Source organism: Alexandromys fortis, unplaced genomic scaffold (genome assembly GCF_014885135.2).
Source record: "Alexandromys fortis isolate MF-2015 unplaced genomic scaffold, M_Fortis_MF-2015_v1.1 scaffold_267, whole genome shotgun sequence".
Taxonomy (NCBI): domain Eukaryota; kingdom Metazoa; phylum Chordata; class Mammalia; order Rodentia; family Cricetidae; genus Alexandromys; species Alexandromys fortis.
In genome coordinates, this window is record NW_026068157.1 from 1,301,656 (window position 1) to 1,323,864 (window position 22,209).

The 22,209-nt window shown below is 47.2% G+C and overlaps 3 protein-coding genes and 2 pseudogenes across 4 annotated transcripts in view; 2 read left to right on the forward strand and 3 right to left on the reverse strand.

Annotated features, from left to right (window-relative positions):
- Window positions 1–819: 819 nt before the first annotated feature.
- On the reverse strand, window positions 820–1,086 carry LOC126491712 (guanine nucleotide-binding protein G(I)/G(S)/G(O) subunit gamma-5-like; annotated as a pseudogene).
- Window positions 1,087–2,965: 1,879 nt separating this feature from the next.
- On the forward strand, window positions 2,966–4,812 carry LOC126491690 (survival of motor neuron-related-splicing factor 30-like). The gene has a single exon (XM_050127523.1). The coding sequence runs from the start codon at window positions 3,011–3,013 to the stop codon at window positions 3,725–3,727; it is 717 nt and encodes a 238-aa protein (XP_049983480.1). The 5' UTR covers window positions 2,966–3,010; the 3' UTR covers window positions 3,728–4,812.
- Window positions 4,813–6,458: 1,646 nt separating this feature from the next.
- On the reverse strand, window positions 6,459–6,924 carry LOC126491684 (guanine nucleotide-binding protein G(I)/G(S)/G(O) subunit gamma-5-like; annotated as a pseudogene).
- Window positions 6,925–8,772: 1,848 nt separating this feature from the next.
- Window positions 8,773–9,584, forward strand: LOC126491672 (survival of motor neuron-related-splicing factor 30-like). The gene has a single exon (XM_050127498.1). The coding sequence runs from the start codon at window positions 8,803–8,805 to the stop codon at window positions 9,517–9,519; it is 717 nt and encodes a 238-aa protein (XP_049983455.1). The 5' UTR covers window positions 8,773–8,802; the 3' UTR covers window positions 9,520–9,584.
- Window positions 9,585–13,143: 3,559 nt separating this feature from the next.
- Window positions 13,144–22,209, reverse strand: part of Galp (galanin like peptide) — a 13,605-nt gene continuing 4,539 nt past the window's right edge. The window contains exons 2-6 of one of the 2 annotated variants that reach the window (XM_050127508.1): window positions 21,918–22,039; window positions 20,840–20,888; window positions 17,741–17,821; window positions 15,553–15,630; window positions 13,144–13,263 (exon numbers count right to left, since the gene is read on the reverse strand). In XM_050127508.1, the coding sequence (XP_049983465.1) occupies window positions 13,208–13,263; window positions 15,553–15,630; window positions 17,741–17,821; window positions 20,840–20,888; window positions 21,918–22,001 (348 nt within the window). In that variant the 5' untranslated portion in view covers window positions 22,002–22,039 and the 3' untranslated portion in view covers window positions 13,144–13,207. Of the gene's footprint in view, window positions 13,264–15,552; window positions 15,631–17,740; window positions 17,822–20,839; window positions 20,889–21,917; window positions 22,204–22,209 lie in introns of those variants that run through there. The other variant, XM_050127509.1, reaches the window with a different exon arrangement.

Here is a 22,209-nt window from a genome sequence, read left to right on the forward strand (position 1 = left end):
TCTATACCAGGCTGGCCTCGAACTCAGAGATCCGCCTGATTTTTGCCTCCATGTGCCACTACCGCCCTGCTGTAATAAATATTTCTTTTAAAAAACATCATTACATTGCCAGGCGGTGGCAGCACACACCTTTAATCCCAGCACTCAGGAGGCAAAAGTAGTCGGATCTCTGTGAGTTCGAGGCCAGCCTGGTCTACAAAGTGAGTTCCAAGACAGTCAGAACTGTTACACAGAGAAATCCTGTCTCAAACACGCTCCCCCCCCAATTAATCATTACATGTTATTTCTTTATTTTGTGAGTACAATGGTGGTAAGGACAGGCATGCCAAACACCCTTGTAGTCAGAAGACAACTTTTAGGAGCCGGTTCTATCCTTCCACCGTATGGGTCCTGGGGATTCAACTCAGGTCATGGTTGGCAGCAAGTGCCTTTATACACTGAGCCGGTTCAAGGAGCCAGAAATAAATCTCTTTTTAAAAGGTTTATCTTTATTTCATGTGTATGAGGTTTTGTTTTGGTTTGGGTTTTTTTTGTTTTGTTTTGCCCAAATATATGCAAGTATAACTGGAGTTGCAGTTGGTCCTGAGATACCATGTTTGTGCTGGAAAGCAAACCTGGGTCCTCTGGAAGAGCAGCCAGCACTCTTTTTTTTTTTTTTTTTTTTTTTTGTATGCTGTTTTATTGTATGCTACAGCCAGTGTATATAAAATAAAATAGTTAAACCTCGTGAAACAGAAATCCATGAAGATTCAGAGAGGTAGATGTTAAGGATTGACAAGTAAAGACTGTGTATTATGGCACGTGTTAGAGAAGCTTCTGTACAGACTTCAGAATATCCACTGGTTCATGAAAAGTAGTTTAAGAAACCTCAAGGTAGCTGACTACAAAAAGGAGCAGACTTTCTGGGGTCTGAAAGGATTTGTACTGGAAGACACTCCGGTCAGCAGAGGGTCATGTTGAGCATTCTGCAGACAGAACTGTTTCAAGTCTGCAGCTGCCTGGGAAACCTTCACGCGGTTGAGCGGCTTCCAGCCGGAGCTGCTGAACCACCTTCTTCATGGCAGAGACGCTAGAGGAACCCGACATGGCGCTCGGGACAGCCGTGCCGACTCGTCGGTCCGGGTGAGGGGCGGCAGGTCGCGGCCAGCCAGCACTCTTGACCTTTTTTCTGGGCCCATTAATTCAATCCCAGAAATAAATACTTTTAAGGATGAATTTTAAAAAAAAACTGAGATCTGCTTCTTCTAGGATGTTGAAGTCATGTAAAAAGTGGTATCTAGAGAGGGTACAGAGGCTCCACATCCCTGTATTTGGTCCGAGCATCTCTTCATTGAAACCTTTGTAGTATCTTTTTGTTTTATTTTCCAAGATGGTGTTTCTCTGTGTAGCTCTGGCTTTGTTGGAACTCGCTCTGTAGACAAGGCTGGCCTCATACCCACAGACACCGGCCTGCCTTTGCCTCCCCTGTGCTGGATAAAAGGCATGTGCCACCACTGCCCAGCTAAGATCAAATAATTTTTAAGGGCACCAGAACAGATCCCTATATCTCATTTCAGGAAGGTATCTTATAGTCTAAGTCATTGATTCAATATTAAATAACAATGAAGTGTAGGCACAGTTATAGTTTTAAAAGCTGTATGGTGCTAATCAAGGGATACCAAATATTCTATGAGTCTTGACACATTTGTTTTGAATTTAAGATAAAGTTACTTGCTTAACATTTAAGGGCAATTTGAGTGGTGCAGATTTTAAAATGACTCTGGCTTAAGTGTGTTACCAGGGGCTGTGTAGTTTCATTTCAATTGGTTTTGTTGTTGTTTTGTTTAGTTTGGTTTTTCGAGACAGGGTTTCTCTGTGGCTTTGGAGCCTGTCCTGGAACTAGCTCTTGTAGACCAGGCTGGCGTGGAACTCACAGAGATCTGCCTGCCTCTGCCTCCCAAGTGCTAGGATTAAAAGCATGCACCACCACCGCCCGGCATCAATTGTAATTTAATAAATAAAGTCTGCCTGAAGATCTGAGAGTAAAACAGTCCCACTGGTCAGCCTTACAGACCAGGTTATGGTAGCACACACCTTTAATCCCAGTAGCCACAATGACAGGCACCTTGAATCCCGGGACCCACTAGCTGCCATAGAAACAGAGTAGTTTAATCCCAGCCTTTAATCCCAGTCCTAAAGAGGACTATAAAATGGAGGGGAGACAGCTCTCAGACTCAGTCTCATTCTGAGATTCCTGGAGTCAGGATCGCCATTTTCAGACTGAGGTCGGAGTAAGAGCCAGTGGCTGGCTGTTTTGTTTTTCAGATCTTCAGGCTGAATCCCAATTACTGACCCAATTACAAGTTTTTATTAATTGTGCTTCAGGGCTGGAAAGATGGCTCAGTGGTTAAGAGCACTGACTGCTCTTGCAGAGGCCCCTGGGAGGATCTGAATCACAACACCCAGTGACTCCAGTCTCGGGACACCCAGCCCCTATTCTGACAGCCTCAGGCAGCAGCCACACACGTGGTGTGCAGGCAAAGCACCCTGAATATTTCTAAAACCTGCGAGGAGCCAGGCAGTGGTGGCAGCGCACGCCTTTAATCCCAGCATTTGAGAGGCAGAGGCAGGCGGATCTCTGAGTTCCAGGCTAACCTGGTCTATAGAGCAAGTTCCAGGATAGCCAGGGCTACACAGAGAAAACCTGTCTTAAAAAACCAAATAATCGGACCCACTCCGCCTTCCAAGGCCACAGACACCGGCCACTTAGAGGACTCCTGGAGGCACGGGACCCAAGCAAGCGCACATTCGCAAGAGTTTGTTGGCCTCGTGAGATCTCTCTCGCCTTGTCTATTCCTCTTGCCTGAGCCCGGCTTTCCTCCCCTCCACCCCTCGGCGCCGGCGGTGTTTTTCCTTTTCTGACCGAATCTTCTCATCGTCGTGGCTATTTTCCCTGCTGCAGCTGCACCTGCCGCCGCTGGGCTCGCTTCCCGGGCCCCTGCCCGCCGTCCCGGCCCCAACCCCGCCCAAGATGTCCCAGGATCTAGCAAAACAGTTGGCTAGCTACAAAGCCCAACTCCAGCAAGTAGAAGCTGCTCTGTCTGGAAACGGAGAAAATGAAGATCTGTCGAAATTGAAGAAGGACTTGCAAGAAGTTATAGAATTGACCAAAGACCTTCTGTCAACTCAGCCTTCGGAAACTCTTGCAAGTTCAGACAGTTTTGCTCCTACTCGGCCTACTCATTCATGGAGAGTAGGGGACAAGTGTATGGCAATCTGGAGTGAAGGGGGACAGTGTTACGAAGCAGAGATCGAGGAGATAGATGAAGAAAATGGCACCTCTGCAATCACCTTTGCTGGTTATGGCAATGCCGAAGTGACTCCGTTGTTGAACCTCAAACCCGTAGAAGAAGGAAGGAAGGCCAAAGAGGACAGTGGCAACAAACCTATGTCAAAAAAAGAAATGATTGCCCAGCAACGTGAATACAAAAAGAAAAAAGCTTTGAAAAAAGCACAGAGAATAAAAGAACTGGAGCGGGAAAGAGAGGACCAGAAGGTGAAATGGCAGCAGTTCAACAACAGGGCTTATTCTAAAAACAAAAAAGGCCAGGTAAAGAGGAGTATTTTTGCTTCGCCAGAAAGTGTAACAGGCAAAGTTGGAGTAGGAACTTGCGGAATTGCTGACAAGCCTATGACACAGTATCAAGACACATCTAAATACAATGTCAGGCATTTGATGCCTCAATAATGAGAAAAACTGTTGGATTTCATCTCTGCAGGGCTTTACATTTACCTTTTTATTCTTATATTTTTCTAAAGGTAAATTATTTGCTAGATGAGTAAGGAAGATACATTGTTGTCATTGTTTGGCTTTGGTAGAATGAAACTTGAAGACATTTGATAACTGCTCTCATTTAACTTTTCATTACTACTTACCACAGTTCCCTCAGAGTTTGTTGAACAAGGCAACTTTTCTAGGTAGATGCTGCTTAAATCAGCGCTTAGATGACTTAGTGTACTTCAGGCCCCTACTTAACTAATGTTAAGTAGACATTTTGTAAGTCCTAATTTGGAGTTTTCAGGTGCTTTGCACTTGATGTATCCCGGCAGTTCATTGGAACATCATGGCAAAATGCCAGCCTGCTAAAGATATCTTCAGTTTGATGATAACCTGGCCATTGTCCAGACAAACCCAAGCATGGGTTAATTTATAAATGACAGGGTTTAGTTTGAGGTTTTTCCTTGAATTCTTTCCTGGGCCTGTTAGGTCACTTCCACAATTGACTCACCTTGTATTTTTTGGTCATTGAGTTTGAATTTTATATTAAAAAACAAACCATGTGTAGGATGTGCTCCCCTTCTCTCGTGTTTATTTGGTGTTTTGTATTGTTTTTTTCTTTGTTGATTTTTCTCTTGTGGTAGTGCTTCCATTTTTGGGGAATGTGTAATGTTTATATGGGAAAACAAAAAGCTGATGTATAGCCCTGTATACAATGTAGATACTATTTTTGTAAAAAAACCAAGGCTAAATTAATGAACAAGAGTACTGAATGTTTCATGATTGAATTTTCCTGTATTTCTTGTGCATTAATCTGACCATAATTTCCCTGTATATTATGTTCATGTAGCTGAGTTTGTAATTTTTATTAACTAGATCAAGTTGCCAGCATTTGTTGGTATAAGTGAGTACCACAGTTATCCCAAGTTGAGTTTAAGCCAAAAACAGAGATAGAAAAAGGGTCTTCCTGTTACTGGAAGAAGACAATTTTTAGGGTGTGTGTTAATTTCAGTTTTGTATGTTTAACTTTAATAAATAAAGTGTTTTTAAATCTCCAGTGTGTTAACAAAGGGGTGGAATCCATGGCTGCCAGCCTTGGTGTAGTGAGCCTTAGTCTTGCACACAGAACTACTACAGAAGAGAATGCTGCGTCTGAGAAGTGTTTCATAAATCCCTAAGAATTCCTTCATTGGGTATAAAAAATTGAATCCTAAAGGATTAATGGGTGTGTATGAAACTATTTTTAAATTAAATTTCATGAATTTTGACTTGGTAAACTAAAATTTTTCTGACAGTGGTGAGGTAGAATACTTTGATTTTCTTCGTAAATAACATGACAGAAGACATGATTAAGACAAAAAAGGGGCTTCTTGGGCTAAGGACAGTGGTAGTATTTGCCTAGCATGTTTAAGACCTTCAGTTAGTTCCCCACTACCAGGGCTTGGCGGGGGGGGGGGGGGGGGGGGGNGGATTTGAACCTGTGGCTTCATATACTAGACAGCTACTCTGTCAACTGAACTACATTCCTACCCAATTAGGTGCTTTGAAGATTAGTTTTCTTGGACATGCTGTCTGGAAAATGCTGGTTTAAAGTACATGTGATGATTTTTCTTTTTAAAAACCTTGCAGGCAAGCGCTTTGCATCTGGATCTGCTGACAAGAGCATTATTATCTGGACCTCAAAACTGGAAGGCATTCTGAAGTACACGTAGGTGACTTCGTGGGGGACAGTATTATATAGTTTAACTCTTACTGTTTTGCTTGCTTGAGACAGGGCCTCCCTCTGAGAAGCAAGCCTCAAGCTTATGCCCTCCCCGCACACCAACCACACCTGACTCTGTTCTGATTGCTGTTCATTGTGGCCACAGCGTTGTGGAAACATTATATGGAGAAATCTTCCCAAGATGAACTTGAATTCAGCACAGGGTGGGTGGGGAGTGCATGATCACTAACTGGCTTAGCCAGCACTGAGCCACGTTCCATGTAATGTATCTCAGCTAATCCCAACAGCACAGATTCCTGTCTCCTCTCTCACCCAGCATGTCCTCTTCAGTGTCTCTGCCTCCAGGGATGGCTTTGCCTCTACCCAGTGTCAAAGCTAGAAGGCCAACGTGCTCTAAGCTTCCTATCCCTTAGGGGCTGTGCTCAGATCTCTCCCTTTCCTAGCCAGGCCCCTATCCCCCCCACCATGACTCCCATGCGCATCCTACAGGTCTCGGGTGCACAGGAGGGCCGCCCTGAGCATTTCTTACAGCTGCGGCCTTACATATTCTGACCACTGATTGATGACACTCTGTGGGCTCTGGAAGGTAGACACCACCCCTACTTTTATGTGCTTGTATTTCTGGCTTCTAGCCTGGTCCACTTTTGTAAGTACTTGACAGACAACTTCTGTTATTTTTAGTTGTAGAGAAATACCCCAAACGTGAACTGTGCCGTCACCTCCAGGTGTTATATATGTTCACATTGTTGTGCAACCAAACTTTGGCAAATACAGTCTTGAACTTAAACTCGGCGCTTAACACCTTCCCTTCTGCCCCATCTCAGCCCAGCAACTGTCATTCTCCTATCTGACTCTGGGAGTTTGACTCCTCTAGGTGCCTCATAGAAGTGGGATCATAGAGCATTTGGTGTTTTGTAATTGGCTTATTTCATGTAATGTCCTCATGGCCCATGCCTTCCTCTTTTTTTTTTTTGAGATTTGTATGCTGTTTTATTGTATGCTACAGCCAGTGTATATAAAATAGTTAAACCTTGTGAAACAGAAATCCATGAAGATTCAGAGAGGTAGATGTTAAGGATTGACAAGTAAAGACTGTGTATTATGGCACGTGTTAGAGAAGCTTCTGTACAGACTTCAGAATATCCACTGGTTCATGAAAAGTGGTTTAAGAAACCTCAAGGTAGCTGACTACAAAAAGGAGCAGACTTTCTGGGGTCTGAAAGGATTTGTACTGGAAGACACTCCGGTCAGCAGAGGGTCATGTTGAGCATTCTGCAGACAGAACTGTTTCAAGTCTGCAGCTGCCTGGGAAACCTTCACGCGGTTGAGCGGCTTCCAGCCGGAGCTGCTGAACCACCTTCTTCATGGCGGCGACGCTAGAGGAACCCGACATGGCGCTCGGGACAGCCGTGCCGACTCGTCGGTCCGGGTGAGGGGCGGCAGGTCGCGGCCAGCCAGCACTCTTGACCTTTTTTCTGGGCCCATTAATTCAATCCCAGAAATAAATACTTTTAAGGATGAATTTAAAAAAAAAAAACTGAGATCTGCTTCTTCTAGGATGTTGAAGTCATGTAAAAAGTGGTATCTAGAGAGGGTACAGAGGCTCCACATCCCTGTATTTGGTCCGAGCATCTCTTCATTGAAACCTTTGTAGTATCTTTTTGTTTTATTTTCCAAGATGGTGTTTCTCTGTGTAGCTCTGGCTTTGTTGGAACTCGCTCTGTAGACAAGGCTGGCCTCATACCCACAGACACCGGCCTGCCTTTGCCTCCCCTGTGCTGGATAAAAGGCATGTGCCACCACTGCCCAGCTAAGATCAAATAATTTTTAAGGGCACCAGAACAGATCCCTATATCTCATTTCAGGAAGGTATCTTATAGTCTAAGTCATTGATTCAATATTAAATAACAATGAAGTGTAGGCACAGTTATAGTTTTAAAAGCTGTATGGTGCTAATCAAGGGATACCAAATATTCTATGAGTCTTGACACATTTGTTTTGAATTTAAGATAAAGTTACTTGCTTAACATTTAAGGGCAATTTGAGTGGTGCAGATTTTAAAATGACTCTGGCTTAAGTGTGTTACCAGGGGCTGTGTAGTTTCATTTCAATTGGTTTTGTTGTTGTTGTTTTGTTTAGTTTGGTTTTTCGAGACGGGGTTTCTCTGTGGCTTTGGAGCCTGTCCTGGAACTAGCTCTTGTAGACCAGGCTGGCGTGGAACTCACAGAGATCTGCCTGCCTCTGCCTCCCAAGTGCTAGGATTAAAAGCATGCACCACCACCGCCCGGCATCAATTGTATTTTAATAAATAAAGTCTGCCTGAAGATCTGAGAGTAAAACAGTCTCACTGGTCAGCCTTACAGACCAGGTTATGGTAGCACACACCTTTAATCCCAGTAGCCACAATGACAGGCACCTTGAATCCCGGGACCCACTAGCTGCCATAGAAACAGAGTAGTTTAATCCCAGCCTTTAATCCCAGTCCTAAAGAGGACTATAAAATGGAGGGGAGACAGCTCTCAGACTCAGTCTCATTCTGAGATTCCTGGAGTCAGGATCGCCATTTTCAGACTGAGGTCGGAGTAAGAGCCAGTGGCTGGCTGTTTTGTTTTTCAGATCTTCAGGCTGAATCCCAATTACTGACCCAATTACAAATTTTTATTAATTGTGCTTCAGGGCTGGAAAGATGGCTCAGTGGTTAAGAGCACTGACTGCTCTTGCAGAGGCCCCTGGGAGGATCTGAATCACAACACCCAGTGACTCCAGTCTCGGGACACCCAGCCCCTATTCTGACAGCCTCAGGCAGCAGCCACACACGTGGTGTGCAGGCAAAGCACCCTGAATATTTCTAAAACCTGCGAGGAGCCAGGCAGTGGTGGCAGCGCACGCCTTTAATCCCAGCATTTGAGAGGCAGAGGCAGGCGGATCTCTGAGTTCCAGGCTAACCTGGTCTATAGAGCAAGTTCCAGGATAGCCAGGGCTACACAGAGAAAACCTGTCTTAAAAAACCAAATAATCGGACCCACTCCGCCTTCCAAGGCCACAGACACCAGCCACTTAGAGGACTCCTGGAGGCACGGGACCCAAGCAAGCGCACATTCGCAAGAGTTTGTTGGCCTCGTGAGATCTCTCTCGCCTTGTCTATTCCTCTTGCCTGAGCCCGGCTTTACTCCCCTCCACCCCTCGGCGCCGGCGGTGTTTTTCCTTTTCTGACCGAATCTTCTCAACGTCGTGGCTATTTTCCCTGCTGCAGCTGCACCTGCCGCCGCTGGGCTCGCTTCCCGGGCCCCTGCCCGCCGTCCCGGCCCCAACCCCGCCCAAGATGTCCCAGGATCTAGCAAAACAGTTGGCTAGCTACAAAGCCCAACTCCAGCAAGTAGAAGCTGCTCTGTCTGGAAACGGAGAAAATGAAGATCTGTCGAAATTGAAGAAGGACTTGCAAGAAGTTATAGAATTGACCAAAGACCTTCTGTCAACTCAGCCTTCGGAAACTCTTGCAAGTTCAGACAGTTTTGCTCCTACTCGGCCTACTCATTCATGGAGAGTAGGGGACAAGTGTATGGCAATCTGGAGTGAAGGGGGACAGTGTTACGAAGCAGAGATCGAGGAGATAGATGAAGAAAATGGCACCTCTGCAATCACCTTTGCTGGTTATGGCAATGCCGAAGTGACTCCGTTGTTGAACCTCAAACCCGTAGAAGAAGGAAGGAAGGCCAAAGAGGACAGTGGCAACAAACCTATGTCAAAAAAAGAAATGATTGCCCAGCAACGTGAATACAAAAAGAAAAAAGCTTTGAAAAAAGCACAGAGAATAAAAGAACTGGAGCGGGAAAGAGAGGACCAGAAGGTGAAATGGCAGCAGTTCAACAACAGGGCTTATTCTAAAAACAAAAAAGGCCAGGTAAAGAGGAGTATTTTTGCTTCGCCAGAAAGTGTAACAGGCAAAGTTGGAGTAGGAACTTGCGGAATTGCTGACAAGCCTATGACACAGTATCAAGACACATCTAAATACAATGTCAGGCATTTGATGCCTCAATAATGAGAAAAACTGTTGGATTTCATCTCTGCAGGGCTTTACATTTACCTTTTTATTCTTATATTTTTCTAAAGGTANTTTTTATTCTTATAGTTTTCTAAAGGCAAATTATTTGCTAGATGAGTAAGGAAGATACATGGTTGTCATTGTTTGGCTTTGGGAAAAGGGCAGGGCCAGCTCAGCAGGGCCCTCTGATTTCATCTTGCAATCATTCCTAAAGCCTCCTGAGGTGACACAAGCCACAGACATCACCATAGACGTCAGCTGCAGCTGGACCACGGACCCAGACATGGCCCTCTGTGGTAGCTTGGGCCTGGATGACATCCTGTCTCTGGGTGGACGGAATGGCCATTCAGGTCTGGATGGTTCTTGCCACCAGATACCACCAAGGCCTCAGGTCATGGGCTTCTATGTGACCTTTGGCTGCAATATGGGACTAGGACTTCAGCACAGACTCCAGCCGTGGTAGAACCACAGACCCAGACATGGTCCTCAGCAGCAGCTGGGTCTAGATGTCACCACTGCCTCAGGTGTCAGTATAGGTCACCCAGACCCGCACAAGCTCTAAGGGCAATATGGCCCGCAGACACCAACATGGCCCTCAGTCTCAGGTGTCTGCACGGCACCTTCAGTGGTAGCAGGAGCCTCAGACATCAGCACAGACCTCTGGCTGCAGTAGGGCCACAGACCCTGACATGAATGTAGTGATAAAGAAATATAAAGTTGTCAGCCTAGGAGAATGAGAGCAGGCTGTCAGCAGCTTTCTCAGCCGTTTAAGGATTAACTGTTATTCTGCTTTACAACCCACAGCTCTGCAAGGCTGAAACTGGGGGTCCCTCGGCAAACTGGGGTCCCTCTGCAAACTGGGGTCCCTCTGCAAACTGAGGATCCCTCTGCAAACTGGGGTCCCTCTGTAAACTGGGGTCCCTCTGCAAACTGAGGGTCCCTTTGCAAAATGGGGGTCCCTCTGCAAACTGAGGATCAGCTCTTAGATAACCTCAGGCCACTCATGACCAGCAATTGATGTGAGCTGAGTTAACTTTGAAATGATGGGATGTATCTGACTTCCTGGTTGTACATTTTCCCATACTCTTCCCTGCTACACAAAACTGACAGTATCAGGGGAATATAGAGCTTTGGTAAACACCATCAGAAAGTGTCAGAAAAAGACAGTGGGCTAAATACAAACACTAGTTAAAAAAAAAAAACCCTGTTAGTGGAAATTGTTTAAAAGGTGATTTGCACAATTTGTATCTGAGTTTTACTTTGATATTATAAAAATTCTTTTGTTCATGCATAATGCTTGCTTCCTGCTATAAAAAGGGGAGTTGGGAAACAGCGCATGGCCACAGCCTTACAAGTCCATCTCTGGCTGTGGGCTTAGCTAGCTGATAAGCTTTTTGTGCCCCCATGTTTCCTGGAATAAAGTCTGCTTCTGATTTAATAGAATGGTCTGTCCCGCATCTTTGCACGACCCCCTGTGGACCCATCATCCCTAATACAAAATGTGGTTTGTTTGCAAGATAAAATAGGAAGTCAAGCTCAGAATCCATCCCTTTTTTCCAGAGAGCTGGGCAGAGAGGCCAGAAACAGCAGATTTTTATAATAAACAGGGGAGGACACTGTGTGAATATAGCCTTGGGGCATTTGTGAGGCTGGGTTTCCCCTGGAAAATGGGACTCAGTTGTGGTGACCAGGGCCCACTCAGCAGTGACTCAGCAGTGTCAGCTCAGGGATCTTTGCTTCATGGGATTCTCCCTGCACGCGCACGCACACCACACATATACACACACACGCACACAAACACGCACGCGGACGCACACGCGCTCCCTGTTTCAGGACCACACATCAGTGTCTTGTGTCCTCCTCTGCATGTGGTCACACCCCCACACTTCCTGTTTAAGGATTTCCCATGTCTTGTCTCTAAAGTGGTTTCTCCTCCCCTCCCTTCTACCTTCTTTTTCTCTTTGGGAGTCCAGATGCTAGGATCCAAGGCATTGCACCATCTCACCTGATTTTTATGAGGAACTGGGGATCAAACCCAGGGCTTTATACATGCTAAGCAAGAACATCCTCAGCTTCTGGCTTTCTTGAGACAGAGTTTCTCTGTGTAGCTTTGGGGCCTGTCCTGGAACTAGCTCTGTAGACCAGGCTAGCCTTGATCTCACAGAGATCCGCCTGTCTCTGCCTCCCAAGTGCTGGGATTAAAGGCGTGCGCCACCACTGCCTGGCTTTAGCGGTCTTCTAACAACCACCTTACCTAGGAAAGCTTAGCTTTCCTTAACTCACGGCAGAAGGGGAGGTCTCTTCTCTGCTTGGGACTGAGTATTGGTGCAATATGCATACATTGTCCAAAACCCGGGAAATGGAAGCCGGGAGATGAAGGCGGCTGCAAAGAAACGGGGCCTTCTTTCCGACCCTGTCCCAACCCCTGCCCGTCTAGCTCTTTGGCAGTTTGGGAAAGGAGAAGGTTGGGGAGTATAGGTTAAGGGACCCTGTTCAGTTGTTCTGTGAGGGGGACAAGATACAGGGGCCACTAGGAACAGGCAGGCAGGTTGGGTGGGGCACAGCCTAACATTAGGTGAACCTGATCCTAGTACCGAAGCTGGCCTTGAAGTCTGCAGTGCCTAGTCGCTGATCCACAGCTTAACAAGGTCTAGTGCAAAACGGTCTTCTCTGACGTGGGGGCAGAAGCAGCAATGATGCCTCAGAGAGTCTTCTCAAGCAAAGACTCTCAGACACTTAGGTGTTGGCTGAAGACCAGAGAATTATCCCAAAAGAATGCTATTAGTCTGGGCCAGAGAGATGGCTCAACCAGTAAAGACAATTGCAGCCATCCTCATGACTTGGGTTCGATTCCCAGGACTAGAAATAAATATAAGAGGTTTTTTTTAAATGCAATTAGCCAGAATATATTGCAGGAAGGTTCTATGGTTGCCCACCTGCCTCAAAGTGTCCCCTTAGGACTCTTAGATCCCTTAATGTCCTTTGTGTCTGCATGTGGCTGTGTGTACCTGAGTACAGGTGCCGTTGGAGGCTAGAGCCGTTGGGTTCCCTGGAGCTGGAGTTTCAGGTTGTTGTGAACCCTGGACATGGATGCTAAGAATGGAACACAGGTCCTTTGTAAGAGCAGGAAATACTTTTAACCCATGAGCTGTTTCTCCAGCCCCCAATTTTTCGTTTTCTAAAAAGTATTTTTTTTTATTATTGATGTATTAAGATTCAGCACGCGAGTGTGTCTGTGAATTTGTGAAAGCAATGCTGGTGGCTACAGAGGCCAGAGGTGTTAGTGCCCCTGGCACTAGAGTTACCCTGGGCTACGAGCCCGACAATGTAGGTATGGAGGCCAGAGGCATTAGAGCCCCAAGGTGTCAGGGCTCCTGGCACTAGAGTTACCCTGGGCTACGAGCCGGACAGTGTGGGTGCTGGAAACAAGACTCATGTCTTCTGGAAGAGCAAAATTTTCTCTGTACAACGGACTCATCTTTCCAGTCCCCCATGACACCTTAGACTTACCCCAAGAATAATCAATCAAACCAGAAACACTCCAGAGTTAGATCCGCATAATTCTTTAAATATTACAACATGTTGTAGTGAGATTTGGGGATAGTTTTGTAGGGTCTTGGTTTCAGAGCAATGAGAGGGGGTGGAAGGCCGGATGAGCTGGAAAAGAGTGAGGGGTGAGGCGTGGCTAAGTCTCTATTAGGGCGGCTTCCCTGTGAATATCCCTGTCCAGGACGTGCAGATCTGTAACAGGAGAGCAACGGCAGATGGGTTAATGTTTGAAGGGTTCTAGCAGGCACAAGCAATGACAAACATGGCGCTGACAGGTTTTACTTTTACCTTCCCCTCCCCTTGCTAAAAACCATTAGATTACAGTTCTCTCTCTCTCCTCTCTCTCTCCTCTCTCTCTCTCTCTCTCTCTCTCTCTCTCTCTCTGATTTATTTATTTACTTATTAAGTATACAGTGTTCTGCCTGCATGTATCCCTGCAGGCCAGAAGAGGGTACCAGATCTCAGTATAGATGGCTGTGAGCCACCATGTGTTTGCTAGGAATTGAACTCAGGACCTCTGGAAGGGCAGCCAGTGTTCTTAACCTCTGAGGCATCTCTTCAGCCCCCCATATCCTTCTCCTAAGACTGACTACCAAGGTCCAGCTATCAAAGTATTGAAGTCCAGCAGTCAAAGCCCCCTTTTGGCTACCCTAATTAACATGCCTAATTAAAATTAAATGCTCAGCTGGTGGTGGTGCACGTCTTTTAATCCCAGCACTCAGGAGGGAGACACAGGTGAATCTGTTTGAGTTCAAGGCTAGCCTGGTCTACAGAGCGAGTTCCAGAACAGCTAGGACGGTTATACAGAGATACCCTGTCCTGAAAAACCTAAATAAATAAATAAACTACCATTTGTTCATGGGCCATGTCTGTTTCTGTCTCCTCTCTATCCTGAGGCAGTCCTTTGTTCCTCCGGGACAAACACCCGTCCCACCTCCCTTGTTCCCTTCCCCTTCTCCCTGGTCCCCTATCTCCCATCTCTGTCTCTTATTCCCTGCCCTCTCTCACTCTGGGGCAAATAAATCTCCTTTGTGCTAAGAACTTGGACTTGGGGTGTCCTATTGAGGTCCTTTCAATTTTTAAGTTTTAAAATTTATTATTAGCATTGCATGTGTGGTGTGGGGATGTAGGAGGTGTGAGTATGTGCCGTGGCATGTGTGGTATGTGGTGTGGGGTATAGGAGGTGTATGTGCCGTGGCATGTGTGGTGTTGGGATGTAGGAGGTGTGAGTATATGCTGTGGTACATGTGTGGTGGGGGTGTAGGAGGTGTGAGTATGTGCCGTGGTGTATGTGTGGTGTGGGGGTGTAGGAGGTGTGAGTATTGCTGTGGTGCATGTGTGGAGGTTAGAAGACAACTTTGTGGGGTCAGTTCTTTCTTTTGTGGGGCCACCCTTTACCTGGGTGTCGGAAATGAAACCCCAGTTACCTGGCTTTCTGGGCAAGGACTTCAGCCTCTGGGCCATCTTTCTGGCCCCAGCAGGTGGACTTTGCATAACTCCACTCTACCAATGATGCAGAGGCCTGGGTGCCTTACAAATCCATTTACTCTGTCCCCACGTCGGACCACAGTGTACTGGTTTTTAATATTTCAGATTTATTTTGTGTGTTATTTGTGTTTTGCCCATATATATATTGGTGTACCACATGTGTGTCTGCTGCCCGCAGAGGCCAGAAAAGGGTGTCGTTTCTCTGAGAATGGAGTGATGGTTGTGAGCCACTCTGTGGGTGCTAGGGACAGAATCTGGTTCGTCTGCAAGATCAGTAAAGCGCTTTTAACTGCTGAGCCTTCTTCCCTCTTCCTACCTTAGTTTTTGAGTCAGGGTATCTTGTGGAACCTGGAGCCTGGTAAAAGCAGCTAGACTAGGATCATCTCCTAGGATCCCTACTTTTATGTAGGTGCTGGAGATCCGAACTCAAGTCTCCTCACCTGCGTAGCAAGATCTTTTCCAATTGAGTCACCTCCTTAGCTACAGACTGGGGAAGGGCGGCTTCGAGACAGGGTTTCTCTGTGTAGCTTTGGAGCCTGACCTGGAACTCACTCTGTAGACCAGGCTGGTCTCAAACTCACAGAGATCCGCCTGCCCTTACTTCCTGAGGGCTGAGATTAAAGGTGTGCGCCACCAGCACCCAGCTCAACTAGTTTCTGAAGGACTTCGAGGAGTCTGACCATGCAAGGCTTAGAAACAGAGGCACTATCAAGCTTTGGTCTAGGGCCTTAAATGGGAAAGTGCTCAATTGTAAGATCTTGGGACAGCATGGGGAATTAGAGTTGGTCCCTGAGGCCGAATCTGAAGTGAAGGAATTGTTGTTGACCTGAGAGATGAAGGCAAGAGATGAAGGGAGAGGCAGGTGTGTGAAGCGAGAGGGGCTTGCAGAGGGACTCTCCTGGCTGGTTGCCACTCCTTCCCCAAGCTTCCTGCCGCTCACCCATCCTTTCATTTCCCCTCTTCTCCCTCCTCGCCTACGTTCCCCATCTTTACCTTCATTCTTTGGTCTGATAAACGTTTCTACCAGGCTCCTCTTGGTCATCTGTGGAGAGCGGGAATAAGGGAGTCCATCTAGGGAAAGGGACGAGAAATCATTGTTCGGTCAAAAGTGGGGCCCTGGCCCTCTAACACCCCTATATCCAAAGAGTCTAGAATGTAATATTGAGTTGGAAGTGTCACCCCAGCCCCTGGCCTGGGAATTGCCCCGGTCCGGACTCCAACTCCCAGCCTGCCAAGCACTGACCCCTCCCCAGAGAGGGTCAGGACCACTCCCACAGGGTATTTAGGCTCGCACTGGAAAAAGAAACACGTGGTCTTCGGGGTTGCATGGGCTCCTCTCCCCGCCATGTGGTCTCCATCCACTCAGGAATGTGGCATTAAACATGGGCATTTTTGATTTAGTCTAATCTGGTTTGATTGGAGTTCTTTACACCGGCAGAGAGGCTCTTTTAAGGGTTATTTTTAACAATCATGACGCACTAAAATGCCAAAGAGGGGCCAGCGAGCCAGTGCAACAGTAGCTGAGTTTCTTTCCCATGATCCACGTGGTAGAAGGAGAAAACTGACTCTCCCATCAGTTGCTCTCCGACCTCTACACAGAGTTGTGGCATGTGCACACACATGCACAATAAACAAAATAGGCAGATAAGTAAATGCAGAGGTTTCATGATGGTCAATATGTGGTTTCCCTTTCTTTATCCCCTTGGAATCTTTGAGTGTCCAGTGGCTCTCAGTCAGGCCTTTGTCCTTGTGAGAGACATTCAGCCATATCTGGGGAAGTGTTGGACCTCCATGGCTGAGCAGAAAGGGAACGCGCTCAGCTTCGGATGCGTAGAAACCAGATATGCTGCAGTGCCACCTAGGATCGGGCCCCCAGCAGCCAAGAGGGACCCAGCTCCAACCCTCAACAAAACCAACCTTGGAAGCCAAGGCACATGGGTTCAGCACTGCCCCCTGCAGGTGACAAGGAGGAGGCAGCTCTGGGCAGGAACTGCTGGGCACTAGCGGGGAGGGGAGCACTCCCTGGCCCCTCCCAGCCAGCGGCCAAGACTCTCTCTTGGGAGAACTGTGGTTCCACGGTGAGCCAGATTGTTTAGGGTTTTGGAAGTGAGCATGGGCTGCTGAGCATGCTCACGAGCACTTGCGGAAACCAAGGGTTTGGTTAGAGTGGCCGGTCAGGAAGCTCAGGGCCCTGTGTCCCAGCATTGTGATTGCAGACTCACACCGCCTTGCCCAGCTTTCTTGTGTAGGTTCTGAGCTTGGGTTTTCATGCTTGCATGGCAAGCACCTTATGACTGAGCTGTCTTCCCAGGCCTAGCATAGTTAATTACAATTTTATTATTATTATTACTATTACATTTTTGTTTATTCATTGTATATGTGTGTATATGTATGTGTGGTGAGTATATATGTGTTTGTGTGTAAGTATGTGTGTGTATGTGTGATGTTTGTGTGCATGTATGTGTGTTTGTGTGTAAGTATGTATGGTGTATGGTGTATTGTATGTATGTGTATGTGTGGTGTTTGTGTGCATGTATGTGTGGTGTGTACATTTGTGTGTAAGTATGTGTGGTGTGTGTGTATGTGTGGTGTTTGTGTGCCTTTGTGTGACTGCATGTGTGGGTGTATGTGTGGTGAATGGGTATATATGTGTATGTGTGATGGATATGTGTGTATGTATTGGTATGTGTGGGAAGTGTGTATGTATGTGTGCTTGTTTGGCACAGGTATGCAGATCACAGGACAACCTATGGAATCAGTTCTCCCCTTCCATCTTGTCAGTCTTGGATATCAAACTCGAGTGGCCAGACTAGGCAGCAAGTGCCTTTACCCACTGAGCTATCTTTCTGGTTCTGTTCTTTCTTGGGGAGGCAGTGTGGAGAAGGGGTATCATGTAACCTAGAACGGCTTAGAAACCACCAGGTAACTGTAGGTAACCTTAAACTCCTGATGCTCCTGCCTGGGATCCCAAGTGAGATAACAGGCATGGACCACCACACCCAAAGGAGATAGTGGCTACGATTTTACCTGGGGAGAAATGAAAAGCTTGACAGAATTACAGTTCTTTCTTCTACCTAGGAAGTGACAGGGTGAGGGGGTGCCGCCCACATCCACCAGTTTCCAAAGTCAACCAGAAGGTATGTAGAGGGGGATGCTGGAGATGCAGGAAACCGCTACTCACCGATAGCCTTCCACAGGTCTAGGATCTCAAGAGCCGAGTCCCTCTTCCTGCCTTGGTCTGCATTTGAGGGAAGGTGGACGACTAGAGAAGGGAAGGGATAAAGCAAGAGAGCTGTTTAACAGCATGACCTCCCACGGGGCCCAGCAAGCCCTTCTAGCATTTGGCAGAATCACACCAACCAAAGCCACAAGGATAGGATGTGCACTGACCAGACCTGATTTACTTAGCTTAGCCTAGGATTGTAACCTGCTGCGGAATAATCCTTCTGCCCACTATGTGGTGTATGTTGCTACGATTGGCTTAATAAACAAACTGACTGGCCAATAGCTGAACAGGATAAAGAGGCAGAAGAGCCAAACAGAGAATGATGGAATGAGGGAGGCAGAGGCAGAGGAGTCGCCAGCCAGGCGGAGAGCAAGTAGGACACACAAGATGGGATAGGGGCAAGAGCCACGAACCTTGGGCAACACACAGAAGAATAGAAATGGGTTAAATTGTAAGTTAGTTAGCGACAAGCCTGAGCTATTGGCCAAGCATCTATAACTTATAGATTATTAATTATAATAATTAATAATTATTTGGGAGCAGGCGGTCGGGACAGGTCCACCTACAGTAACCCACCTATGTCTAAGGACAAATCTCACATTTTCAGTTCTTCCTGTCATGTTGTCAAGGCAACATGGGGTTTCCTTACTTTCTTTTACACTTATTTGTTAGGTGTGTGTGTGTGTGTGTGTGTGTGAGAGAGAGAGAGAGAGAGAGATGTAGGGAGCAGTACACATGCCATGGCACTTGAATGAAGGTCACAGGACACTTAAAGGGAGTCAGTTTGCTCCTTCTGGCGATAGAACCCTGGTCTGTACTCATCTAGCCAACTTTCTGGCTTCTAACTGAAGCCTGTGAGAAACAGATCTTCATTTCATAATAAAAGCACGGGAGACTTAGGATAGGAAAAGTGAAGCAGTGTGGCTCACAGTTTGTAGTGCCAGGCGGGCGCCAGGCTCAAATGGCAGGAGTGCTGACTAAATGCGGAGAACACTCCGTAAGCCCTAACCTGTGGCCTCCTCTATATTTTGGGACAAATTCTCACAATGTAGTTCTGGCTGGCTTGGAACTCCCTACGTAGACTAGACTGGCCTTGAGCCCACTGACCTCTGCCTCCACCAACCCAACCCAGGTTAACTTCTAGCGAGCCGAGCCTAGCCTCCGGCATAGCGTGTGGTGGCTTTGGTGGCAAAGAGCAAGTGCTCCAAAGAAGATTCATTTGGGGAAGTGGAGAGGCAGGGGTGGGAGAAAAACCAGAAAGCATGACATCTAAATCATTATATGGTGCCCACTGTGGGCAGAGAAACTGATACCCACTGTGTGTATTGTGTAACTCATTGTTAAAAACTATGTTTCCTCGGCCTTTGTTTATCGTGTATGTGTTTATGTGCATAGGCTCACCCAAGCCACCTCACCCCTGTGGAGAGGCTCACCCAGGCCACCTCACCCCTGTGGAGAGGCTCACCCAGGCCACCTCACCCTTGTGGAGAGGCTCACCCAGGCCACCTCACCCCTGTGCATAAACTCACCCATGCCACCTCCCCCTGTGCATAGGCTCACCCAGGCCACCTCACCCCTGTGCCTAGGCTCACCCGTGCCACACCTCACCCCTGTGCATAAGCTCACTCGTGCCACCTCACCCCTGTGCATAGGCTCACCCAGGCCACCTCACCCCTGTGGAGAGCAGAGTACACCCTGTAAGAACTGGTTCCCTCCTTCTTCCGTGTGGCTACTGGGAGCTCAGGTCATCAGGCTTAGAGGCAAATACCACCAAGCCATCTTGTCAACCCTTCCCCCCTCCCTTTATGTGGGTTTTAGTCTCAAACTCAGGGTATCTGGTTTGCACCATCAGGCAAAAAGTACCTTTACACACTGAGCCATTTTGATGAACATTTTGTTATATTATTTTTTTTTTTTTGAGACAGAGTCTCAGGTACCCCTGGTCTCAAATTCCCAAAGTAGCTCATGACGTCCTTGAATTCCTGATCCACCTGTCTGTACCTCTCAAGTGCTGAGGTCAGAGGGCTGCGATCCCACACCTAATGTTATACAGTTCTGGCGTCGAGCCCAAGGTTTTCAGTGAGCTAGGAAGGAGCTCTACCAACTGAGCTATGTAGACAACTTACGTAAACCTCATAACCCTCTCCCCAATGTGGGGACCACCATTGTCCTCCCTGTCTCAGAGCCAGAAATGGAGACCAAGGGAGACTAACCCTGAATATCACTGCAGGCCCTGCCTGCAGCCTTCTGCCTGGACTACAGAGGGAATCGCTTGAATCTGAACCACCCCCTACAGGCTCATGTACATGGAGGTTTCTCTCCCACCTAGCAGTTTCTGAATAACCACTCTGAAAGTTAATATTAATTACAAACTGTTTGGCCTATCAATTCAGGCTTATTATTAACTAGCTCTTCCAACTTAAATTAACCCAATTCTATCATTCTATATTTACCATGAGGCTCATGGCTTGTTACCTCACATCTTGCTTCCTCGGCAGCTGTTGGCATCTCCCTGACTCCATCTTCTTTCTCCAAAAATTAATAATAGAATTACCCCAAAAAACCAAAAAAAATAAAAAAAGAAAAAAGACAAAAAAAAATAATTAATAAACAAAAGAAAAAAAAACGCATTCACAGCATACAGAGAGGCGTCCCACATCAGGCTCAGGTTTTGAACACTTGTTCATTCCCCTAGAATTTCTAGAAGGCTGTGGAACCTTTCGTAGGTGGGGTCTAACCAAAGGAAATGGGTCACTAAGGGCAAGCCTTTGAAGGTTGTAGTCTGACCTATAGTCCTGGCTACACAGTGATCCCTGAATTCCTCCACACCCTCCCTCTTCTGCGATGCACACTGACCTGCCAAGCCTTGCTTACCATGATGGAGTGAACCCTTCTGAAACCATGAGTCACAATGAATCCTTCCACCCTTGACTATCAGGCATTTTGGTCATAGTGATGTAAAAGCCACTGATTCCGCATCTTTGTCGGGGTCACAACACAACTGGCATCAGGTAGGCATGAGTGAAGGGCAGAGTATGGAGAAAAAGTGCTTACCAGGACCCAGGAGGTAACCAGCACTATTGAGGGTCCATCCTCCTCGTCCCTGGAAGAGATGAAGAAAAGTGGACCAAGATAAGAAAGTGGCAAGATCCCAGAAGTCTAGGGTGATGCAGATCACAATATCGCCTTGATACTAGCCGGTGACACAGCTCTGCTTAGTCCCTAGTTCAGCCCTGTGCAGTTAGGATCTCCTATAACCTAGCAAGTGGAGGGCCCGGGCAAGGTGGCTCAGTGGGTAAAGATGCTTTGGTGAAAGCATGACCTAGTTCAAGCAGAACATGGAAGAACAGATGTTACTCCTGCAGGTTATCTTATGACCTCCACACTCCCATTGCAACATGCACAACCCCCACAACAGACGGACAGACAGACTGTAAGAAACAGGACTAGCTCAAGTTACTCTCCAATGTCTGACCCTCCTGCTTCTGCCTCCTGAGTGCTGGGATTACAGGCACACACCACCATGCCCTTGGGGATGGGACCTGGAGCTTCTCCCTCGCAGACAGGCACACCACCAACTGAGCTACACTCGTCACCCTTTTCTCTCCCTCTCTTTCTTAAAATATTTATTTATTATATTACATTGGTGTTTTGACTGCACGTATGTCTGTGTGAGGGTGCCTGATCCTTTAGAACTGGAGTCACAGACAGTTGTGAGCTGCCATATGGGTGCTGGGAATTGAACCTGGGTCCTCTGGAAGAACAGTCAGTGCTCTTACCCGCTGAGCCATGTCTCCAGCCCCTCTCTTTTCTTATCTCTTTATTTTTGATTAGAATCTCACTATGTTGTCCACTGGCCTTGAATTCACAACCCTTCTGCCTTGGCTTCCCGGCTTCCCGAGCTCCCGAGCGCTGGGATGACTGGCAGGCGCCATCACACTGGGCTGAAGAAACTCAGTCCCAACCATCTATTTTTCACCTGTCCTCCACTCCACTCCCAGGGCCAAGTTGATGAGGTCACCCCGTCTTTCTTTTCAGGTTTATGACATTAGCTTGTCCCCTACAAGACCCCCTGGATCAAACCAGAAAAAAACAATGTAAAACCTCTCCTCAGAAGGGAGGCGTTAGTTACCCTGCGAACAGGCACAGTCTCGGGCGTCCCTGCCAGGCTCAGCAAGATGGCGACAAGGAGGACCAGGTGCATGGAGCAGGCCATTCCGAAGCTGGAAGAACACAGCACACAGATGACGGAGGCTGCAAAGACAGAGCGAGCGTTATCCTTGCCACTGCGTGGCGGTGGCGCAAGCCTTTAATCGCAATAGTCTGGAGGCAGAGGCAAGCAGACCTCTGTGTGAGTCGGAGGTCAGCCTGGTCTACAGAAACTTCCAGGACTGACAGGGCTACGCAGAAAAGCCCTGTCTCAA

Coding starts and splice junctions, on each gene's coding strand:
- LOC126491690 (XM_050127523.1), top strand. CDS start 3,011: ATGTCCCAGGATCTAGCAAAACAGTTGGCTAGCTACAAAGCCCAACTC.
- LOC126491672 (XM_050127498.1), top strand. CDS start 8,803: ATGTCCCAGGATCTAGCAAAACAGTTGGCTAGCTACAAAGCCCAACTC.